The sequence below is a fragment of the Heteronotia binoei genome, chromosome 14 (assembly GCF_032191835.1).
Source record: "Heteronotia binoei isolate CCM8104 ecotype False Entrance Well chromosome 14, APGP_CSIRO_Hbin_v1, whole genome shotgun sequence".
In the NCBI taxonomy this organism is placed as follows: domain Eukaryota; kingdom Metazoa; phylum Chordata; class Lepidosauria; order Squamata; family Gekkonidae; genus Heteronotia; species Heteronotia binoei.
This window is the reverse complement of record NC_083236.1, coordinates 27,625,478-27,647,384: the sequence shown is the minus strand read 5'-3', so window position 1 is coordinate 27,647,384 and position 21,907 is coordinate 27,625,478. Positions and strand designations below refer to the sequence as shown.

Sequence of the window (21,907 nt, the reverse complement as noted above, 5' to 3'; positions counted from 1 at the left end):
CATCTTCAGTGAATTATCTATAACAACTCCAAGATTTTTCTCCTGGCCAGTTACTGCCTGTTCAGACCCCATCAATGTATATTTATAGTTGGGATTTTTGGTTCCAATGTGCATTACTTTGCACTTGCCCACACTGAACTTCATTTGCCTTGCTGATGTCCACTTGGCCAGCCTCAACAACAGTGCAAGGGAAGGAGGTGGCAGCATAGCTTATATTGGTGCAACCAAAAACACCCACTTTCTCCTTTCTAATCCGTATTACCCATCATATTGTATGCTACCTTGCTTATTGGTGGCCCCCTCAAGCAAAGACTCTCAAAGGCATGTATAAGCAAGCACTTATTTCACAAAAAGAAATTCCCCCATGTCGCAAGGGAGCACAGACAGCTCAGGTGGCAGCTGCCAGTCAGGGAAAACTGCAGTTTGTTTTGACCATGTCATCATCACATGAATAAGGGGGAAGGAAGTTACCTGACGCTCACAGCCTTCTGATCCCAGTCTTAATATATCTTCCAGATCAGGGTTCTCCAGTTTGGTGCCCCGCAGTATTTTCCATGAGCCCTTCAACCTTTTCAGAAAGCAGGAGGGCCATCATAAGCAGGACTTGTTCTTGTCTGCCCTCATTCCAAGGAAAGGGTTTTCCATGGCTGCAATATGGTAAGCTGTAGATGACTGGGGAAGGCAATGGCAAACCACCCCTTAAAAAGTCTGCCATGAAAACATTGTGATGTGACATCACCCCAGAGTTGGAAATGACTGGCGCTTGCACGGGGGACTACCTTTACCTTTTTAAAATATGGTAAGCTACTAGGCTTTCCTTAGCTATGGCCGAGGACCTGCCTACCTTAGGGACCGTCTCTCCCCATATGTTCCCCAGAAAGTACTGAGATCTAGCTCGCAAAATCTGCTTAAAATCCCTGGGCCGAAGGAGGCAAAATTGAAAATGACAAGGGAGAGGGCCTTCTCAGCTACAGCTCCCCATTGGTGGAACCAGTTACCAGAAGAGGTACAGGCCTTGCGGGACCTTAACCAGTTCCACCGGGCCTGCAAGACCATCCTCTTCCAGCTGGCTTTTTAATGTGGAATTATTGCACCATCGTCATCCAAAGCTATGTTACACTAAGATCGTAGCACCAAATTAATCTGTGGTTTTAAATTGTTGTTTTAATTGATGGTTTTATTGTAATTATATATTTAATTGAGGAATACCTGTTATATAATTGGGGTGTTTTATTATTGTACCATTGTAATGTCGTATTTTATGTTATGTAAGTTGCCCTGAGCCTGCTTCGGCGGGGAGGGTGGGATATAAATTAAAAATTATTATTATTATTATTATTAGCTAGTGTGAGGTTCCACTCCCCTTCAGACTCTCCTTTTTATTCCCACTTCTCTTTCTCCCCTCCTCTCATAATGACTTTGTTTCTTTTTATTATCTCTTCTCTTTCTCCCTTTTTCCTTGGACTTTCCCTTCATTTCTTTTCATTCCCCTTCTGTGATTTTTTGGCAATTTGAGGAGGGAGATATTTCATCTCCTGAAGCAGCCATTTTGGGTGATGCTCTGGCTTGGGAAATCACTGAAGATTGAGGTGGGGCTTGTGGAAAGTGGTGTTTGCAGAAGTGAGGTGGATCAGCAGGGATGTAATGCCATAGGGCAGGGGTGGCCAAGGGTAGCTCTCCAGATGTTTTTTGTCTACAACTCCCATCAGCCCCAGCCATTGGTCATGCTAGCTGGGGCTGATGGGATTTGTAGGCAAAAAACATCTGGAGAGCTACCCTTGGCCACCCCTGCCATAGGGCCTGCCCTCCAAAACTGCAGTTTTCTTCAGGGGAACTAATCTCTTGTCATCTGGAGATCAGTTGTCATTCCAGGCCTCACTTGTACTACCCACCATTCTCTCAAAATTCTTTTAAAATTTAAGAACCTACAGGCTTTAAAAGCTTGGGGGAGCCCTGCCCTCGGTCTTCTGCTAGCCCCCTCACTCTAGAAAGGAAGTGGTACAAGCCCTCTCCACAGAAAACCCTAGTTGTTCTAAGCAATCCCTCTTGGATACACGAAAGGTCAAGTGAAAAGGAATAAAGGCTCCTGGAGTCCTCTATCAGTCAGGTGCAATCGCTTAGTTCATCCCCAGCATTTAGGCCTTGCTGGGATATTTCACAGACCTGCTTCTGCCTAGCTCCTCCTCACCCCACTCAAAAAATGCAAGAAGACTTGGCCTGTCTACAATGAGTCCTGGCTTTGTGCTTCCTGCAGCCAGAACCTACAGGTGCACCCAATCATTGCCTCCCAGACAAATGTTTCGCCAGAGTCTGGAGCCGCTGTTGGGGCTGTGCCCTGCAGGGTGCTGCTACCCACGCACACGCTCTGTCGGCCAATGCAGTGTAAGGAATCAACCTTCAGCACAGCTGCAGAGTCCCAGAAGCCACCCACGTAGCCCGAAGAAACACTTGCAACATTGATCCGTGCAGACAAGACTGGAAGCAGGAAAAGGAGACAGGCGAGAGCGAATGCTGACTCAGAGAAACAATAGCCAGGGCCACCGGCAGCCACAGCGAGATGCCAAGAAACGTGCAGAACAATCGCAATGGGGGAGGGAGAGGAAGAGGAAGCAGCTTGTCGGACTCAACAAGAAACCAAGACCTGAGACACCAAGCTACCAGACTTTCTCTTGTGATAGGCTGCTAGGTTGTCCCTTTGGCTGGGTGAAGGCATGGCGAGGCTGCAAAGGAAGACTGCTACAAGACCTGTGTTCAGGCTTTGAAATCCGTAAGGAACTAAAATGTCAGATCAAAACCAGAAATGCTTCTTTGTCGTTGCTGCTGCTGGACTTGCACACAGGAAGCCAACAGGCAAGGAGGAGCTTGAAACATGCAGAAAATGGGCTGCAACAGGTGGTGATGAATTGCATCTACTGGACAAGCTTCCTTGTCTCTGTCACTGTCAAACAAGGTGCTCCTCCAATCTTCCCCTTACGTTACCCACCCCCATCACATTCCCAGACCTGTCCATTATATACAGGGCTCTGTAGCTCTAGATAGTCCAGGCTCGTGCTGCAGAAGCGCAGCACTCAGTAAAGGGTGCCAGCATTCATCATTTCAGTCCATCATTTCTTTTTAAGAAGACAATTCCAGTCCTTATGACAACAAAAAGGGGTTTGAATGCCAGAAAGCCAGACCTTGAAGCAGCAATTCCAGAGGTTGGGATCACTGGCCATTTGGAGGCATACTGCAGCAGAGAATGAGACAATACAGCACTATGACCAACTGCCCTGCACATATAGAAAGGAGCGAGATAATATTTGGGCTGCAGCTGCTAGCCAGAGGGGCATGGGCCACAGGAAAGCTAAACCCTCCTGTCTCCCAGGAAGAGCACCGTAGCACAGGGGAAAATCATCCTGGGTTGGCTGTAGAGGAGGAGCTGTGTGCAGGGAGCTTCCTTCATATTTCCTTTTCAGAGAAAACTGTTCATTGCACTGGGACCACAGGGGAGTGAAGATAAGGGATTTAGCCTCTATGTCAAAGACCATGGATAGCAGTTCATCTTCATGGCTTCTGTGCAGTCCCACATGGGACTACATCAGCATAGGCCAGCAATGGAGAAAAGGAGAAAAGCTACCAAGTTTACTAATTAGAATTTTCTAGATCTCCATGCGGGGTGGGAATCCGTTCCTCTCCAAAGGTCCTGTAGTGTGGGAGGGGCCAGCACCCATCCCTCAGTTCTTTTTTCACCACCATTGTGAGAGGAGCTTAACAGCTAACCTGCTTCTTAGACATCTGCTAAATAACATTATCAGGGGTAAAATCACATATATTTGACATGGCCCTGTTTAAGAAATACGCTGAGTGTGGAGCAAAGATGGCACAATTAGATGAACACGATTCGTGCTTCTTATTTGTGCTTCTTATGTCTTGGGGAGATGCATAATACAACATCCTAAGATGTTTGACTCCTAAGATGAGGGAGGGTTGACCAGTTCAGCTTAAAGCTCCTCTTTGGGAGAAAGCCCTTCAGGCTCCCTTGGATGTCTCCTTGATCAAAACAACACATGTTTACTTCACCTACCAGAGGATTGCCATGGCAAGAGTACCGTCCACAATCTAGGACAGTGGTCCCCAACCTTTGTGGCACTGGGGACCGGCACCAGGGCCAGCCTGCCCCGCCCACCACGGCCACAGGTTCGGCAGGGTGAGGGCACCAAATTCGGCCCCCCGCACCTCCCGCGGCACCACGCGGCCTCCCTACCCTCTCACAGCCATGCAGCCTCGCTGCCCTATCTCTCCTTGCGGCGCCTCCTCCACCCTCCATTTTTACAATTTTAAGGCCAAAGGGGCGGTAAAGTATTGTCCTGGTTCTTTAAGGGCCGACCCCTCCCCCCCAATTGGCAGGGAAAACCTCCACAGCAATGGCAGGCGTCCTGCTGAAAAAGCAGCACAGCCCTTGTCTCCTCCCCACTTCCTTTCTACGCCCAGGAAAGAAGTGGAGAGGAAACAAGGGTGGTGGCACTTCTTTGGCGGGTTGCCAGCCGCTGCTGTGAAGGTTTTCCCCATCAATCAGCTGATTGGGGGGGGGGCGTCAGCCCTTAAAGAGCCAGGGAAGGAGGCACTTCACACCCATTCCCCGGCCTTAAAACTGTAGAAATGGAGGGTGGAGGAGGCGCTGTGAGGGGGGCAGGGGGGCGAGGCTGCACAGCGCTATGGGGGGCGGCGGCCAGGTTTCATGGCCCAGTTGCTAACAGGCCACGGACGGTACCGGTCCATGGCCTGGGGGTTGGGGACCCCTGATCTAGGATAAGAAAGATGACAGCACAAACAGTGAGGCAAATAGCACAGATGCCTAAGTCCCATTCTAAGTCACTTCTGACTGGCTGCAGTCGGGAAAAACATGCCTCTCGGTGCCTCGTGCCTCATCATCAGTACAGCGCCTCTCAGCATCTCCTTGCAGATGGGATTTGGCACCAGCAATCTGCTTCTTGCTCCTCATGGGATGACGAGCCTCAGGTGCTAGCCAGTGGATCAAGGGCATTTGTAAAGTTGAACCCTCCTGTCTCCCAGGAAGAGCACCATAGCATAGGGAAAGATCATCCTAGCTTGGCTGTAGAGGAACAGTTGTGTGCATTGAGCTTCTTTTGTCCTTCCTTGCCAGAGATAACTACTCATTGCACTGAGACCACAGGGGAATGAGGGGAAGGGCATTAGCCGCTATGTCAAAGATCAAGGACAGCAGTTCTTTCCCCAGAAGACTCCCTTCCTCCCATAACAGCCAAACTTTCAACTAGATGCAAATGCCTCCTAATAATGCACCAGCTTGTTCTAGTAAATGTCTTCTGCCTCGCCCCTTCTCTTACATTTTTAGCTTGCAAGAATAAGGCTGGAGGCATGGGAGGGGAATGCCTTGTTTTCATTTATCTACAGCTCCAGGCACAAATGCCCTGTATGGATTAACTGGGTGGGAACTAGGGATGGACATGAACCAAGAAACAAACTGCAGTTTGTTTTGAACCAGTTCATTTGGTTGCATCATTCCTGAACCAAAAAAGGAACCACATTGTAACATGGTGGTTCATTTTTGTGGTTTGTTCTCCAGGTAGCCTAGCACCAATTCAATCAATTCCTAGGCAACGCTGGGGTGGACTTGTAGAGAGCCCTAGAAACAACCAAAGCAGCCCTGTGAGCCAACCATGGGGCTCCCATTCTGCTCTATGGGAGCCGTTTATATTCCAGTATAATACCACACCCTGACTCAGCTACTTTCACTTTGCAGATCGAAGAGAGAAGAGTTAGTTCAGTTGTTGTTTGCTGTATGGCTGATTTAGGGAAGACTTTGAGGGACTCCTTTTTGAGGGACTCCTTTTTCCTCCATACAGCAGTACAATTTTTTAAAAAATGTTTTCCAGCTGGGAAGGTGTTTTGCTGTGTGTGATCCTGAAGCTAGAGCTGAATTTTCCTGGGGGCACATGCTTTGGGGGGCTATAACTCAGACATCACAATTCCAATCTTTGCCAGACTTGAAGGGCTGATGGAGGAGAGCCTTCTGATGACTTCCTCTGAATTTGGCATCTCTAACTCATGAGGGGGCTATTCTACCACCTTCATATCAAATGAACCAAACAAATCAGAAACCGGTTTGGGAAATCAAACTAACCATGAACCAACATGAACCACCAGTTCAGGTGATCAAACAAACCATGAACCAGCATGAACCACCATTTTCCTGGTTCATGCCCATTCCTAATGGGAACTGCTCTGAGAAACCCATTTATCTCCAAAGGGCCAAACAAATAAAATAAGAACCACTCATGAAGTCTGGCTTGGATCTTATCAGCTTTTCTGTTGGTCCAAGGAAGAATGGGCGGGGGCTTCAAATGACAAAATCAACACCTTAAGTTGGGCTTGGGAGTGGACAGCCAGTGTAATTGCTGTAGTACTGGGGACATATGCTCCTGATTAAGAGAATCATCCTAAAGAACAAATGGTACTAAGCAAAGTCAAAATACATCTTTATAAAATATTTATAAAAGAGAGGCAAAAATGGAACAGGGTGAACGGATTCAAAAAGTGGTGGGAAAAGGGCATAACAAAATACAGGAGGAAACCACGCAGGAACACAGAGTATGGACTTCAAATAAGAAGTAATACAGTTGATCAAACTCCAGTGAGGACACATTACCTAGGCTGCAGCATGTTTCTCAGAGCATGGGTGGAGTTCCTTGAAGTAACAAGACGTTGGAAAAGTCCTTAACCCTCTAAACTGAGTTAGCTCAGTCTTTTAGCCTCTGGCTCACACGTTTTTGTCTTAGTTCAGGAAGGATGGCCCCAGAGCAAACTAATGTATGCAGTAGTTCACAACTTTAATGCCAGCAGCTCACAAAATAGAATTTCTGTTCGTATAACTCCACGGTTTAGAGGGAGCATCCCCTACCCAGCTTCTTATGGACCCCAGTTTCTGCTGAAGACAAGAGAAAATCCCAAATGTCCAGATATTTATGGTCAACAGAATATGACCTAACCCAGCTTCCTCTCTAAGAGGGATTAACTGATTTAGTCAATGCCAGGCAAAGTTCCATCTCTCATCTCAGAAGCTAATCAGATATACAAAATATAGCCCCTCTCCTTAAGCACCTGATAATGGCTCTGAACTTCCATGACAAATACATGTCTGGCCCAAACTGGATTGTCCTTTGGCAAAAGGGGATTAACTCTACCAGGATGGTACAATGTGGAATGGAAAGGAATTTGTTATTCTAATTTAAACCCCAGGTGTCCAAGATTTCACATGCTCTAAGAGGCACTCTTGAGACCCAGTGAGAGTTGTCACAGCAACCATTTGAAACCATTCCTGGTGGGGGAAAGTGCTGTCAAGTCACAGGGTTTTCAAGGCTGGAGCCCAACAGAGATGCGTTTGTCACCGCCTGCCTCTGCGTAGCAACTCTGTACTTCCTTATTGGTCTCAATACTAATCAACCCCACCGAGCTTCGGAGACCCAACCAGATCAAGCTAGCCTGGGCCATCCAGGTCAGGGTGAAGCCATTCTTAGCTTTAACAAAACAGCAGTTTCAATCACACAGTTGCTACTTTAGCACAGTCAAAACAAGAACAGTTTGACTATAACCTACCTAGGGCGACGGGATAATATGAGATAGCTCTAAAACAAATGAAGAAGTTACTTTAGTAAACTTTATTAGGCACTAGATCAGGAGCATGGACAGTGTTTCAGAAAAACACAACATTCATCTGTGTGTCATCAACTGAGCCACACCTTAATATTAGCCTGGTAGGTTCAATGTAAAGAGCCCCGTGGCGCAGAGTGGTAAAGCTACAGTACTGCAATCGGAGCCCTCTGCTCACGACCTGAGTTCGATTCCAGCAGAAGCTGGGTTTAGGTAGCCGGCTTCCGCTGGAATCGAACTCAGGTCGTGAGCAGAGGGTTCCGACTGCAGTAGTGTAGCTTTACCACTCTGCGCCACGGGGCTCTTTGCATTGAACCTACCAGGCTAATATTAAGATGTGGCTCAGTTGATGAATCCTGAGTTCGATTCCAGCGGAAGCTGGGTTCAAGTAGCCAGCTCCAGGTTGACTCAGCCTTCCATTCTTCCAAGATCGGTAAAATGAGTACCCAGCTTGCTGGGGGGAAAGTGTAGATGACTGGGGAAGGCAATGGCAAACCACCCCGTAAAAAGTCTACCATGAAAATGTTGTGAAAGCAAAGTCACCCCAGAGTCGAAAACAACTGGTGCTTGACTACCTTTACCTTTTTTAGGTTTAATGTGCTCCCTACTGCTGTTCTTAGTGGGTGCTACATGAGAAAGCTCTATTCTGAGAGATTATGTGGTTGTGGATTCGGCTGTGTTGAAACTGTAGAACGTGTGTTTTTTGTTTGCCAAAGGTATAACTACTTAAGAAAACAGTTTATCGACCCATTAATTTTCGATATTGATCTGCCTGTGTCAAATAAGCTCCAGCTTTTGCATGGTGGCTCTGATCTAACCATCACAGTTTCAGTTGTAAAATTTCTTCTGGGAGTGTTTGGATTTAAGAGACAAGAGGAGGATTTTAAGAAAATGGGAAATGATGTTTTATGTTGTGCGCTTTGCTGATTCTAAATGCTTATTTTGTAAAAACTGTAAAATCTATATTATTGATGAATTTTGTATTTCATTGCCATCTGCTTATGACCAAATGGTCTGTGAGCAATAAATATTTATGATATATTAGCCTGGCAAATGGTAAGGCAACACAGCAGTACAAACCAACAGCACAAAGGTAGCTGGCACACCAAGCAGCTTCTCTCTGCTTAAGTCTTTCCACTAAGGTAGAAAGAAAAGCCCCATAAAGCTTCAGGAGCAAATGTGTGTAGGAGAGATAGAACCACTGCCAAGTGCCAGGGCTTAGACCAAAAGAGAAGTTGGGTCCACTTTACGTGCAACTGCCCAAGACTGGCTCACAATCTTGGGGAACCAGTCAGAAGGAATGCAAGAGCAGGCAACTGAACAACAAAAGTTGGGACTCACCGAGGATGGCATGCACGCGGACCGAGAGCTGTGTGCGCACAAGGAGAATCGGCCGCCTTCCTTTTCTGCAACAACAGGAAAGCAAAAGAGGAGCGGGTCAGGCAACGCAGTCTCGGCACAGGAAGCCTCCCAAGAACATGAACAAACCTTGGAGAACCACCCCCATGAACATGCCCCCACCAGCTTTGCTAATGCCTACCGCTCACTTCTCTGCTGCAGACGCTGCCTGCAACTGCTCTCTTTGTATGGCACTCTATTCAGAAGAGCACAGGCCACCTCTTCAGAGACCTGGCTCAAGCAGGCTCACAGAATTAAACGACAACAAGATCTTGAACACAGCAATTTAGATTTATCAATATTAAAATCAAACCATAAACACAGCATTCAGCAGCCTAAAAGGATATTCAAAAACCGGGGTAGGAGGGGGCCATATAGACACCGTACAAAGACAGAAACCCTTTGTTCAAAGTCTGAGGAAAAACAAATGTTTTGGCCAGACAGTTAAAAAGTAGCAAGGTAAACACCACATGAGCCTCAAGGGGGGAGGGGCAAGGTGCCACCACTGAAAAAGCCCATTCCCCAGATGCCACCCCCTCCGGGCTTGGGAAGAGGATCTTAACTGATGGCAGATATGAGAAGAGGAGGTGGTCCTTCAGATATCCTAGCCCCGTGGTATTTTAGTGTCTTAATGGTAAGAAGCAGCAATTTGGCTTGTGGCTGGAAGCAAAAGGGCAGCCAGCGCATATCTTTCAGCCCAGGAGTGATCCTTGCATCCAGCCCCTGACAATATCCTGGCTGCCATCTTTTAAACCAATTAAGTTTCCAGATAGTTTCTAAGAGTAGGCCCAAGTGAACCGCACTACAGTAATTTCGCATGGAAGTCTGGCTGCTGACCTTCCAACAGCATGACCTGAATGCAAACCAGTGTGTCCATTAATAAACCGCTAACGTAAGACAAACTATATTTGGAGGCAGCCTCATCAGGCAGAAAACCTGAAGCTCCTTTCCTCCCAGAGGATTCCAGAGAAGCCCATTTCCCCATGAGAGCGGTTCTCATACCCTAATCCCCATTGTGAAGATCCAGCAAGTTACCTGATGTCCTCATAGAACCCTTCCAGTTCATCCTTCTGCTCCAGTAGAGAAAGTTCAAGGTCCAAATAGTATCCTGATGGCAAAACTTGCAAAGTGCAATCTTCTAGCTGTGGAAAAGACAAGAACACCCCACATCAGAAACAGCACTGTGCTGAGAAAGCAAGGGGAGAGAAAGCCAAACTAAGGAAACAGCTTTGAGTATGTAAGGCCAGAGGCAGGCCTGTAGCTATGGTGGGGCCCACAGGGTCCTGGCCCCACCACTCACAAACCAAGGATAGGCCCCCAGCCACGTGGCAAACTCACCTTGTATCACAGCCCATAGGTGGCCTCCTCCCGGAGCCCAGGCTGCAGCAGGGTGAGCTGGGGCCAGAGCCTGCCCAAGCAGGTGGGAGGAGGGGAACTGCTACCCCATGTGCACCCAAAGAAAGTGGAGGAGGTGGAAAGAAAGTGCTCCAGAGCTGTTGCTGAGCCATGGGCAGGAAAGTGTGCTCCCCCCGGGCTCCCCGCTAGTGCCCTGGGCTGGCCCATAGGAGCAGTGGAGCAAGGGGTCTTGGCAGAAGCCCAGGCAGCACAGCAGTTGTGGCATGGAGCTGCAGCACTCAGCTTCTGCCCTCAAGGCTGCTGTGCCCCCAGTTGGCATTCCACCACATCAACCCCAGCTAGTGGGCAATCAAGACCACCCCCCTCTCTCAGAGCCCACCTCTGAACCTGAAGAGCTTCTCCTTCCTCCACCGTAGTTCTCCTCCCTCCTGACCACCCAGCTGTGCCGTCCTCGCCTGTGTCAATTCCAGGAGTCCAGACCCAGAGCTTGAAACAAAGGCCGGAGGCTGTGCTTGGGAATTCACCCTTTGGGAGCAGCTGGGGGATACTAGCCTCCCTGCCTCCTTGCCTTCCAGTGCTGAGAGCCAGGCCCTCCTAAGCAAAAAAATCCTGCCTGTGGCCCTGCCAAATTTGAAATCCTGGCTACAGTCCTGGCCAGAGGAGCAATGGTCCCAGCCAGGGATGGATCTTCAACACGGCACAGGGGCACTTCTCCTCACCCGCAACTTTCCTTTCCAAATGTTCTGCCAATGGGGCCTGTGTATTTCCCATAAACAAAACAAGAGTTTTGGGAAGCCAAGGCTCAGGACTTGATCCTATGCAGCTGCACACACAATGCAGTGAGTCAAAAAGGACAATACTTCTCTACGTCCTCAGCAACAATGAAGCAACATCAACACCGCCTGGTGCACGTGGACCATGTTGATTTCCCCTGGAATCGCAGGTGAAAAAGCCAAAACCCACCAGATCAGCAACAAAGAAGAAAGCCTGCATTACAGCTTCCAGGCCAAAGGTACCCAAAGCACCAGCCTCTTTACATAGGCCACCAAAAAGGAAAAAGAGGGCCTTACAATTCCCCCTTCACACAGAAGGGAGAATCTTGGGTTTTCAGAGCTCGGAGCTAAACGGCAGCCACTGAGAAATATGATCTTGGTACCAAGGGGGCCTTGCATCCTTCCGCTTTGGGGCTGTCCCCCCACAGAAATCACACGAAGCCATCTCCTGATTTCCTGGCATTTAGATGGGGGCGGGTAGAAGGGAAATTGGGCACTCACTTGTGGTGAGGATTTGGTGACAGAAAGTGCTATCAAGTCACAGCCGACTTACGGTGGCCCTCAGGGTTTTCCAAGGCAAGAGACGAATGGGGGTGGTTGGCCACTGTCTGTGTCTGTGTAGTGATGGGAGACTTCCTTGGTGGTCTCCCATCCAAGTTCTAACCAGAGCCGACCCTGATTAGCTTCCAAGATCTGACGAGACTGGGCTAGCCTGAGCCATCCAGTTAACTGCATGACTGTTCTGGCCCAGTTTACAGACTGAATTTGTTCTCAACACACCCTGTTCCATTCCTCTGTTGTTCAAAGCACATGAACAGATGAGCTCCCCTCAAGCAGCCCCAGGAACAAACAACACAAATAGCCCCAGTCAACTCAAGAGGCCAGAAATAGGAATAGAGATGTTCTCAGGGCAATGCAAGGACAAAGCGTTGTCTATACTGTTGATCTACTTGGGGCCCGAAACTAAGTTGATTTAAATTGCCAGCTGTACTACTGCAATTTTATGGAAACTTCCTGCTGTTTGGGTGCGGTAGGTAAATACATATGGAAGCAGTTTTAAGTTGTACCATTCTGCAGGGGCCAAAGTGGGCTGCCTGAAATGTGAATGGCAAACAGAAATCTTTCTTTACCAGAGATGGTGCCCTCACAACTATGGGGGAAATCTGATCTGTCCGTGTGCTGTGCTCCTATCACTATTTCCTCCACCACTGCCATTCTAGTTTGTTCTGCAACCTTTTTTGCCACAGAATTATTGGTACAGCAAAATTGTGCAATTCGGCATTTCTACAGATGTTTCAGGGCAAAAAAAAAACTGGGAGAAATTTTCCTCAGCATCACTCAAGTATACCATTCCAGTTTTTTTTTTTTAAAAATGGGGTGTCAGAATTGGGAGGAAGAACTATGCAAGCAACTTAAGCCAAAAAGCCGAGTCCAGCAAGACAGCAGATTCTGCCAGCTTCTAAAGCGAAGGATGTGGGGTTTCTCTATTTCTAGGGAGCTTAAAGAGGGATGCAACCAGGCGTTGCCTAGAGGCATGAGAAAACTCAGTCGCCACACCCCTCTGCAGGAGCTTCTGCTGACTCATGTGCGAGCACAGAGGTCTGACTCATTGCAGAGTGATGTGGCAGCTCCCTGTGACTCCCCAAAGTCATCACAGTCCCAAGAGAAGAGCTGGGTCTGGTTGCAAACACATTTCTCTGTATGTGAGTGTGGGGGAGGCACAGTCGTCTTCTCTGTCACTTTCCCATCATAGCTAGGAGTCTCTGTTTTGAAACCAGATGAAAGTTGCCCTTCAAGGCAAAACATTCAAAGCACGTGCACTGTCTCTCTCCCCCCCACCTCCACCTTGTAATGTGAATTTAAGCAGGAGGAGCAGTGAAGTATTCAAATTAAGCGAAGGGCTGTAAACTGCAGAGATGCAAGTTCCATTTCTGGAAAATAAGATGTTGCCTAGAGGGGAGAGCACCTGGGAATACCAGGTACAATGCTCTAAGCTAGGAGGTCTGGAATTCATCACTTATTTAAAAAGAAAATGAAATATTTAAGTTAGGGGGATGTTAGAATCAGCAGCCCATGAAGGGAATGGCAGGCCAAAAAAAATTTATGGGACTAAAGGGTTGCTTAAAGATGATTTACAGAGAGGGGAATGACAAGAGGTGAACAGTTGCCAGGAATCTGAGTGAAAGCTATGCACGGATTTATGCCAGCACAATAGAGCAATTGCAAACTATTTATATTTATTACTTATGGTGAGACTTCGTGTGTGTATGCATGCCACATCCTAATAAAGGATTCAAAACAACCAGCATTTGGTCTGCAGAAACTTTATGGATTATCAATCAACATGTCACTTGTCAGTAATGTGAAGCTGTACACTTTCAGTCATGTGAATGGACCACCCCATTGTGGATATCTTGACTGTGATTCTTGGTGCAGTTTGACTTTTTAACTGTAAGAGGTTTCAGACTCTTGCTCTGCACTACCTGGAGGAGAGGAGGAGGATAAGAAGCTTGACTTTCCCAGCAGAACATCACTAGTATTGGGACTGTATGCCCCAAGTGCATAGCTACAGAAAGAAGGACAAAGTGAAGATCACAGGGGTATTTTTAAGAAGGTGAAAGGGGAAAATCCTATTTCAAGGGTGGCCAAACTGCGGCTTGGGAGCCACACGTGGCTCTTTCACACATATTGTGTGGCTCTTGGAAGCCCCTACTGCCCCGTTAGCCAACTTGGAGAAATCATCTGTTTCTTTAACATTCCAAGCCACACCAGTCAGTGGTTTGGAAAATGCATTTGAACTCAAAGTTGCTTTCTTTCCACCTCTCCCTCCCCCATTTTCCTGCCTGCCTGTCTTGTGGCTCTCAAACATCTGATGTACATGTCCTGCGGCTCTTAAACATCTGGTGTTTATTCTACGTGGCTGTTACGTTAAGCAAGTTTGGCCACCCCTGTCCTATTTGAATCAGCTTTCATAGCGTCTGGATTATGCCTTGCCATGTCCCTTAACCATGCATGCGAGATGTTTGGTGGATCTGACTGACCTGTTCCCTTACTGCTTCCTGGGAAGAGTAAGGCAAAGAGAGTCAGACTGTCCTATCCCCACTACAAGCAACTGGACCAGACAGCCCCTCCTCAGGTCAACTTCCTGGAGTGCTGAGAATCCTCTGATCAGTGACTGGATGCACCCATTCAGGCAGCACAGAGTTAATGTGCAAGTCTCATTGGCGGCTGCTGCTGTTGCTGCTGCTCCCGCCCTGCCTGCTTGTTTCCCATGCTGAGTTTTGGCAGGAAGGCGACTCGGCCCCAGAGGGGGGTTGATAAGGTTCCAGCCTTAGCATTCCTGGTTTGGCATCTAAAGCAAGGTTGGCTGCCTCTCGCCCCCCTCTCTTGGGACAAATACAAGCTGTTCCATTCCCTGGCTGGTTGGGAAATCTCTGGGCAGCCTCAGTGAAAGGAATACGGACCCGGGAAAGAAGCTGAAAAAGAACTCTCTTTCATCTCTGGGGGGAAACCAGGCCGCAGTCCAGAGAATATTACCAGTCTATCTCTCAAGGGCTCCATCATCACCCCTCAGCAGGTCTCACTTCTTGGTAGGGAAATGAGTCAGAAACACATCAGTGACTCAAAGCACAGCAGATTTGAGCCTCCCCTGGGAAAGGAAGACTGGGAACTCACCTCCGATAGAAGGCTAGGGGTCAGCGCTGAACTTTCCAGAATAGATTCCACGTGTTTGGGTGTGTGTGTTGGTGCTAGTCTGATTTGAGGCAAGGTTTCTCTGGTGGTCTTGGGGGGGGGGGAATGTGAGGTAACTCAAAACCAGATGGCCAGCTTCCTTGGCAAAAACAGCAATGCTTGATCTACACATTAATAGGATGGTACTGCATGTACTTGGGAGAAGGTTTATATTTAATATTCCCAAATGAAATGGTTGGAAGAACCTCTTTAGGAAAATCTGACTGTTCACATGCTAACTGGTGATGCAAAAAAACCCAAGTCTGTGCATACTAGAATGCTGATGGCTGGCTCAACATGAGAAAAGTCGAAGGCTCTGCCGTGGGACAAAGGCGTTTCTCCTGTGCCAAGAAAGCACAAAACCCACCACACATGCCACATCTATGGAGCTTCTTCAGGAAGAGACCACGGTTTGCGCATAAATGGCAGGGCAACTCCCCTGTTTATGCTACAGTAGACAAAGGAGGCTTAGGGAAGATGACAGGGTGGGGCCACATGTCCCTTTGAAAAGTGTATTTTGTACACTGAGGGACGCATGCACTTTGTTTCTGAACATGCACTAATCTCTGCAAAAGCAAGATCATCAGTTAAGGCCACTCTCTTTCAGGAAAAGCAAAACCTGAGAACAGCAGAGCTTTCTAGATTGGAGCAAAACTCACATTTGTTATGGGCATTTGATTTTTGTGAACAAAGTGTGAAAAAGTAGCATCCCTGCTTGTCTGTCCCTCATACTAAAATATAAAGCCTTCCCATAAAGAAAGGCAGTGGATCACTCAAATCATTTAATCTCTGCTACAATCCAACACCACATTGTTAGCAAATTGCAGAATTGGGATTGTTACAAATTTGTCAGTAAACTTAAGCACTTCAAACTCCACCCCCAAATGATTTGTTTTATGACAATATAGGCCAGATTTTACTATTGTTGCTATTGCAACATAAAGGCAGCCTGCTAACTCCAGTTAGTATGCAATGCCAGAACTCAGTTACTATCAGGAACTACGCAGAGTATGTGTGTCACACCTAGAGATGTGAAGGCCCGGAAAAATTTGGAAAAAAAGAAAAAAGTTATTATGGAACATTTTATTTTAACGTGATGAATAAAATATTTTAAGACAAGGTGTTCAAATATTTTCCAAATAATTTCTAAAAAATATGTATGTATCAGATTATTCTAATTTCTGTGCACTGAGGACAAGTGAGTCCTAGGTCATGCCCATTCATTGAAACTTAGTCCTACACTAAGAGGTACAAGGACTCCTTGAAGAAATCCCTTGGCACCTGTCGCATCAACCATCACCAGTGGTCTGACCTAGCCTCAGATCGCAAAGCATGGAGGCACACCATCCACCAGGCTGTCTCTTCCTTTGAGAACGCACGCATAGCTGGTCTTGAGGACAAAAGGAGATTGAGGAAGAATCGCACTGCTACAGCACCAACCCCAAATCAGACTTTTCCCTGCAGCCACTGTGGCCGGATCTGCCTGTCCCGCATTGGTCTTGTCAGCCACCAGCGAGCCTGCAGCAGACGTGGACTACTGCACCCTTCCTAAATCTTCGTTCGCGAAGTCAAGCCGAGAGAGAGAGAGTCCTACACTCCCTTCTATACACTTCCCCCCTCTTCAATTATTATTATTAGTTTTTTAATACTGTGGAGAGGAAGTATGAATAATTATTACTTCTGGATTTTTAAAAATTGTTTTGTGGAGGTTTTTTTGTCTGTTCCACATAAACTAGTAAACAGTTCAGGAGATTTTTACTCCGTTTGTTACAATTACAAATAAATATTATTTTAAAAGTAAATTGTTTGTAATAATTGTTTGGATACACTATATTTTTAATATGCTAGTTGTGATAATTTCATGCCAAGTAAAATTGTCCATAGTCATATTTTATGTTCCTAAAGTAACAGAATGACTTTCAATCTGGAAAAGAAAAAATAAGTGCTAATGCAGCATTTTTTTACAATTTTTCCGAAAATTTCCATTTTTTCCCGAGCTTCAAAATTTTTAGAAATTTTACATCTCTAGTCACACTCATTCTGCAGTCACTCCACTGGCTGCTCATCTTTATGAGTGCAATTCAAGGCATGGTCACATACAAAGCACTTCATGGCTATGGGACCTTGCATCTGCAGGACTGGCTCTCTCTACTGCAACAACTTTGTCCAAGCAAGGTCTTCTGGGGATGCCACCCTATAAATGGGCAAGATCGCCAACTGCCCATATGTGTACACTCTCTCTTGTGGTCCCCCCAGATTGCAGCCTCACAACACAAGTTCAGGAAGATCTCCCGTGCTTCTGGGGCTGTGGATCAGCAGTAGAGCTTCTGCGTGGCATCTAGAAGGTCTCAGGTTCACCTCCCAGCATCTCCAGCTAAAAGGCTCAGACAGTAGGGGAAGTGAAAGACCTCTGCCTGAGATCCTAGAGAGCTGAGGCCAGTCTGACTAGACAATCCTGACACTGAAGAAGCAACGGTCTGATTCAGTGCAAAGGCAGCTTCATGTGTTCATCAAAACATTGGAATGTTGAAAAGGGCATTTCTATAAAGATAACAGGGCTCACGGGTGGAATTCTAGCAGGAGCTCCTTTGCAAATCAGGCCGCACACCCCTGATGTAGCCAATCCTCCAAGAGTTTACAAGGCTCTTTTTTGTAAGCTCTTGAAGGATTGGCTACATCAAGGGGGTGTGGCCTAATATGCAAAGGAACTCCTGCTAGAATTCCACCCCAGATAGGGCTGTACTACAACAGAATGGTTCAGGAAGGGGCGTTTTAACATTACTTTTTACAAACTATAAGACTGCACCACTGTGAATTATCCTGGTCCCCCCCACATTTTCTTCTACTTCTGTAACACCATTTTCTACATTTGGTAATATAGAATGTCTAATAGTTGTTGCTTTGTTTCAAGTTCCTGGGATCCTAGTCCAATAATGTTGCTTATCAGATAACTCATTCCATTGATTGCATTCATAAACACTATTTAATCCATCATGAATCTCAAGGAAAAGGCAGACAATAAGTAAAGCAAATAAACAAAAAACTTGTCAAATGAAATATCAGAAATTGCAGTAATATTTAAAGGGTTCAAGGTGAAGTTCTATAAACTGATTGGGAGCTACGCTGAATGAGACCTGAGAGCCAGTTTGGTGTAGTGGTTAAGTGTGCGGACTCTTATCTGGGAGAACTGGGTTTGATTCCCCACTCCTCCACTTGCAGCTGCTGGAATGGCCTTGGGTCAGCCATAACTCTGGCAGAGGTTGTCCTTGAAAGGGCAGCTGCTGTGAGAGCCCTCTCAGCCCCACCCACCTCACAGGGTGTCTGTTGTGGGGGAGGAAGGTAAAGGAGATTGTGAGCTGCTCTGAGACTCTTCGGAGTGGAGGGCGGGATATAAATCCAATATCATCTTCTTCTTCAAGGCAAACCATGGATTTGACTTACTGTTAGTGGGCTAGAGCAGGGGTGTCAAACATGGCCAGTGGGATGGAACTGGCTCATCCAGGGCTCTTATCCGGCCTACAAGCCACTGGTCATTACCTTTATTGCCAGATGACCGAGGCTGTGCATTATGTCCCTGTGCAGGGCTCATTTTGTAGCAGGAGCTCCTTTGCATATTAGGCCACGCACCCCTAATGTAGCCAATCCTCTGAGAGCTTACAGGGCTCTTATTACAGGGTCTACTGTAAGCTCTTGGAGAATTGTCTACATCAGGGGTGTGTGGCCTAATATGCAAAGGAGCTCCTGCTACAAATGAGCCCTGTTACTGTCCCAGCGCTAAGGAGTAATGGGCGGTGGAAGCGGGAGGGTGGGCATTAGGGAGATAAGAGCATTAATGTTATAAGCATATTTATATTTTGAATAAAAATAATATTGAGTTTGCCTGTGTCCTTTATAAAGTGTATATCTCCAGTACCCGACATTGTGTTTTGTGGCACGCATAACCTGACAAAGTGAAATTTATATCAGATTTGGCCCTCATAACAAATGAGTTTGACACCTTTGGGTGAGAGAGCTGCTCATTTTCGAACAGCGGATAACAGAATGACCAGTGGTATTTCCAAATTGCAGGGTTTGAGTGTGTCTGTGAAACAACCTATTTGCATGCATGCATGCATGCATCAGGCTATCCAGAATAATTGACAGGGTTTGCCAGTCCTCTCATTTACCAGACAGCTGGGGGGAGCGAGAAATGTAGGAAGATGTCTAGAGACAAATGGTGGCAAAAGGATCTGACAGGACACCACAGAGTATACCATCAGCCCACAAGGCGGCAAAGGCAGCAGTAAAGAATCACTACCACTGCAATTGTTGGGCTGCGCCCAGCCACAATTATTTAATGTTTTTTAGAACACTTATACCTGAGTCTCAAATGGACAAAGAACGGTATGTAAGTAGTGACAGGATCCTCTGCTGGTAAAATCTCTCTGATCCATGGCAGGAAGCAATCAGCAGGGGTTGGTTACCTTGAGGTTTTTGAGACTTGAAGGCCAGACACACTTCTAAATTAGACATTTGCCCTTTGTGGGCAACAAAATCTTGCTAACATAAAATCAGAACTACCCTTGCTAGGATAGTGAATATGTCAATTGAGAAAATCTCCCGAGAGCATCTTAAAGAGCCAGAACAAAGTTTGAGTCCAGTGGCACCTTTAAGATCAATGAAGTTTTATTCAAGGTATAAGTTTTTGGGTACATGCACACTTCTTCAGATATTTAGAGGCCATAATTGAAGAAAACTTTGTTAAATAAAGGGGCTCTGGCCATTTACAGGCTACTTCCAAATCTGCCATTTCTTGGCAAGCTGCCCAAACAGGTGGCAGTAGAAGAACGTGAGATTTCCCCCCCCCCCCCAAAAAAATGACACATCTGCCCATGATCATTTCAGTCTGGGCTGAGATCTGATTTTGGAACAGACACAGCACTTGCTGCCCAGATGGACATTCAGTGTTCAGATATAAATGCAGGAAACACGACTTTGCTTGCATCCACATCTGGCTGGATACTGCATTACTGCTGTGCTGCAGAAATGTGGACTGTCTAGTCCACGCAGGAAAAATCCAGCAGAGAGTGACTGCAAATATTATGCAATCATGGTGCTATAACTACACTCACACTGCATGAGAACCACATTCAAAATGCCCAGCATCTCCAGCACAGGGCCTGCACCGCAAGGAGGCTTGCAGCTTTCTCATCCTTCTGGTAGAAGCTGCTTCAAAGCAGAAAGAAACCACCTGCCTGCCAGCACAAACCCCACCAGACTTTCCTGAAACATGGGGCAAGTGCCACATTGGGGAACGGCGCTCAGAAGAGCCATAGATGGCATGCCATAGAGCCACATGTAGCTAAGCGAGTATCACTGATTTACAGGATCAAATGCCATTCTTCTATTATTTTAATTCATTTATTCAGTATATCTGTATTCTGCTTTTCTCTGTAATGGGGACCCAAGGCAGCTAACAATACAGGGGGAGGAAAAGTAACACGGCAACAAGCAAGACAGGGACAGGAAGCTTCAGTTGAAGTTCTGGGTTGTCTCCACAGTCAATCTTCTGCCCAGCCTGAGGCTAAGAGCCCAAGGACAAGACCTCTTTTGCTCTTCCAAACCAACTGCAGCATGCTGCAATTGCCAGTGGCTTCTGACTTACGGCGCCCCTGTGAATTCATATCCTCCCAAATGTCCTATCATCAACAGCCTTGCTCAGGTCTTGCAAACTGAGGGCTGTGCCTTCTGTTACTGAGTCAACCCTCCTCATGTCAGGTCTTCCCCTTTTCCTACTGCCTTCAACTTTTCTTAGCATTATTGTCTTTTCCAGAAAGCCTGGTCTTCTCAGAATGTGATCAAACTTCAGGACCGTCTGTTTAGTCATTTTAGCTTCTAAGGAGAGTTCAAGGATGATATGATCTGGAACCCACTTAATTGTCTTTTTAGTGGTCCACTCAAAGTATCCATAAAATTCTCCTCCAACACTCAATTTCAAATGAATTAACGTTCTTCCCATCAGCTTTCTTCATTGACCAACTTTCACATTCATAATGGGGAATGCTATGGTATGAATTACCTTGGTTGTCAGCAACACATTATGCTGGAGAAACTAGTGGGATTAAAGAAACAACCTTGTCCTAACGTCATTTTCAGTCGACTGTAGTCAGAAGGCGATAATTGAGAAGAACCTGCATTATGGAAATCGTACAGACTTCTGCAAAGATCTATCCCCTACTCAGTTCACATTGAGCTCCTAAGTGAAACCATCTGCAGCTTTGGAACTGAGGTTCAGCAAGACACTGACAACACCCAGTTTTACATTTTCATCCTGTATGCACCTAGAAATACCTATCCCTGCTCTTGCTCAGCATCTGGTGGCCAGGGTCAAGCAGTTGAGGGAGACATCATTCAAAAACTGAACACAGACAAGACAGAGAAGAAGCTGCTGGTTAATAAAGGCTGACAGTCTGGAAGAGACGGTTTTACTAACACAAGACTGAACTGAATTGTTTTTAAATAATGTTAATTTTAATTTTAAAGCTTGTATATTTATTCTATTGTATATCTATGGATGTTGTTAGCCGCCCTGAGCCTGCTTCGGCGGTGAGGGCGGGATATAAATAAATTTTATTACAAGACGGGAGAAGTTGGCTTCAGTCAACTCAGTAAAGAGTCTGTGCATCATATCAGAGCCTTCCACTGATGGAAAAGAAAGTTGGATCACATGGATTACTGATTTCCATAAGATCCCAAGCTGAAGTTTTGGGGAAATAACCTGAAAAGTTTGCAACTTTTGGACTGAACAGCACAATACCTTTTCAAAGACCTGCTACATCTTCCCAAGGTGCTTAGAAAGAAAAACAAAAGTATGTAGAGCTTTGAAACTTAACATGCTCTGCTCTATTATGACAACCGCTGTAATGTTTGCAATATCCAACCATAACAAAAGCTGCTATTTTGAGCATAAAGTTCTGAGGCGCATGCTTGAAGCATGAGCT

General features: G+C 46.4%; 1 protein-coding gene across 1 annotated transcript in view; it reads right to left on the bottom strand.

Annotated features, from left to right (window-relative positions):
- The window catches only part of FHOD1 (formin homology 2 domain containing 1), a 75,595-nt gene that overhangs the window by 41,333 nt on the left and 12,355 nt on the right, over window positions 1–21,907 (bottom strand). The window contains exons 2-3 of the mRNA XM_060253950.1: window positions 10,102–10,208; window positions 9,010–9,074 (exon numbers count right to left, since the gene is read on the bottom strand). Coding sequence (XP_060109933.1) covers window positions 9,010–9,074; window positions 10,102–10,208 — 172 coding nt within the window. The remainder of the gene's footprint in view (window positions 1–9,009; window positions 9,075–10,101; window positions 10,209–21,907) is intronic.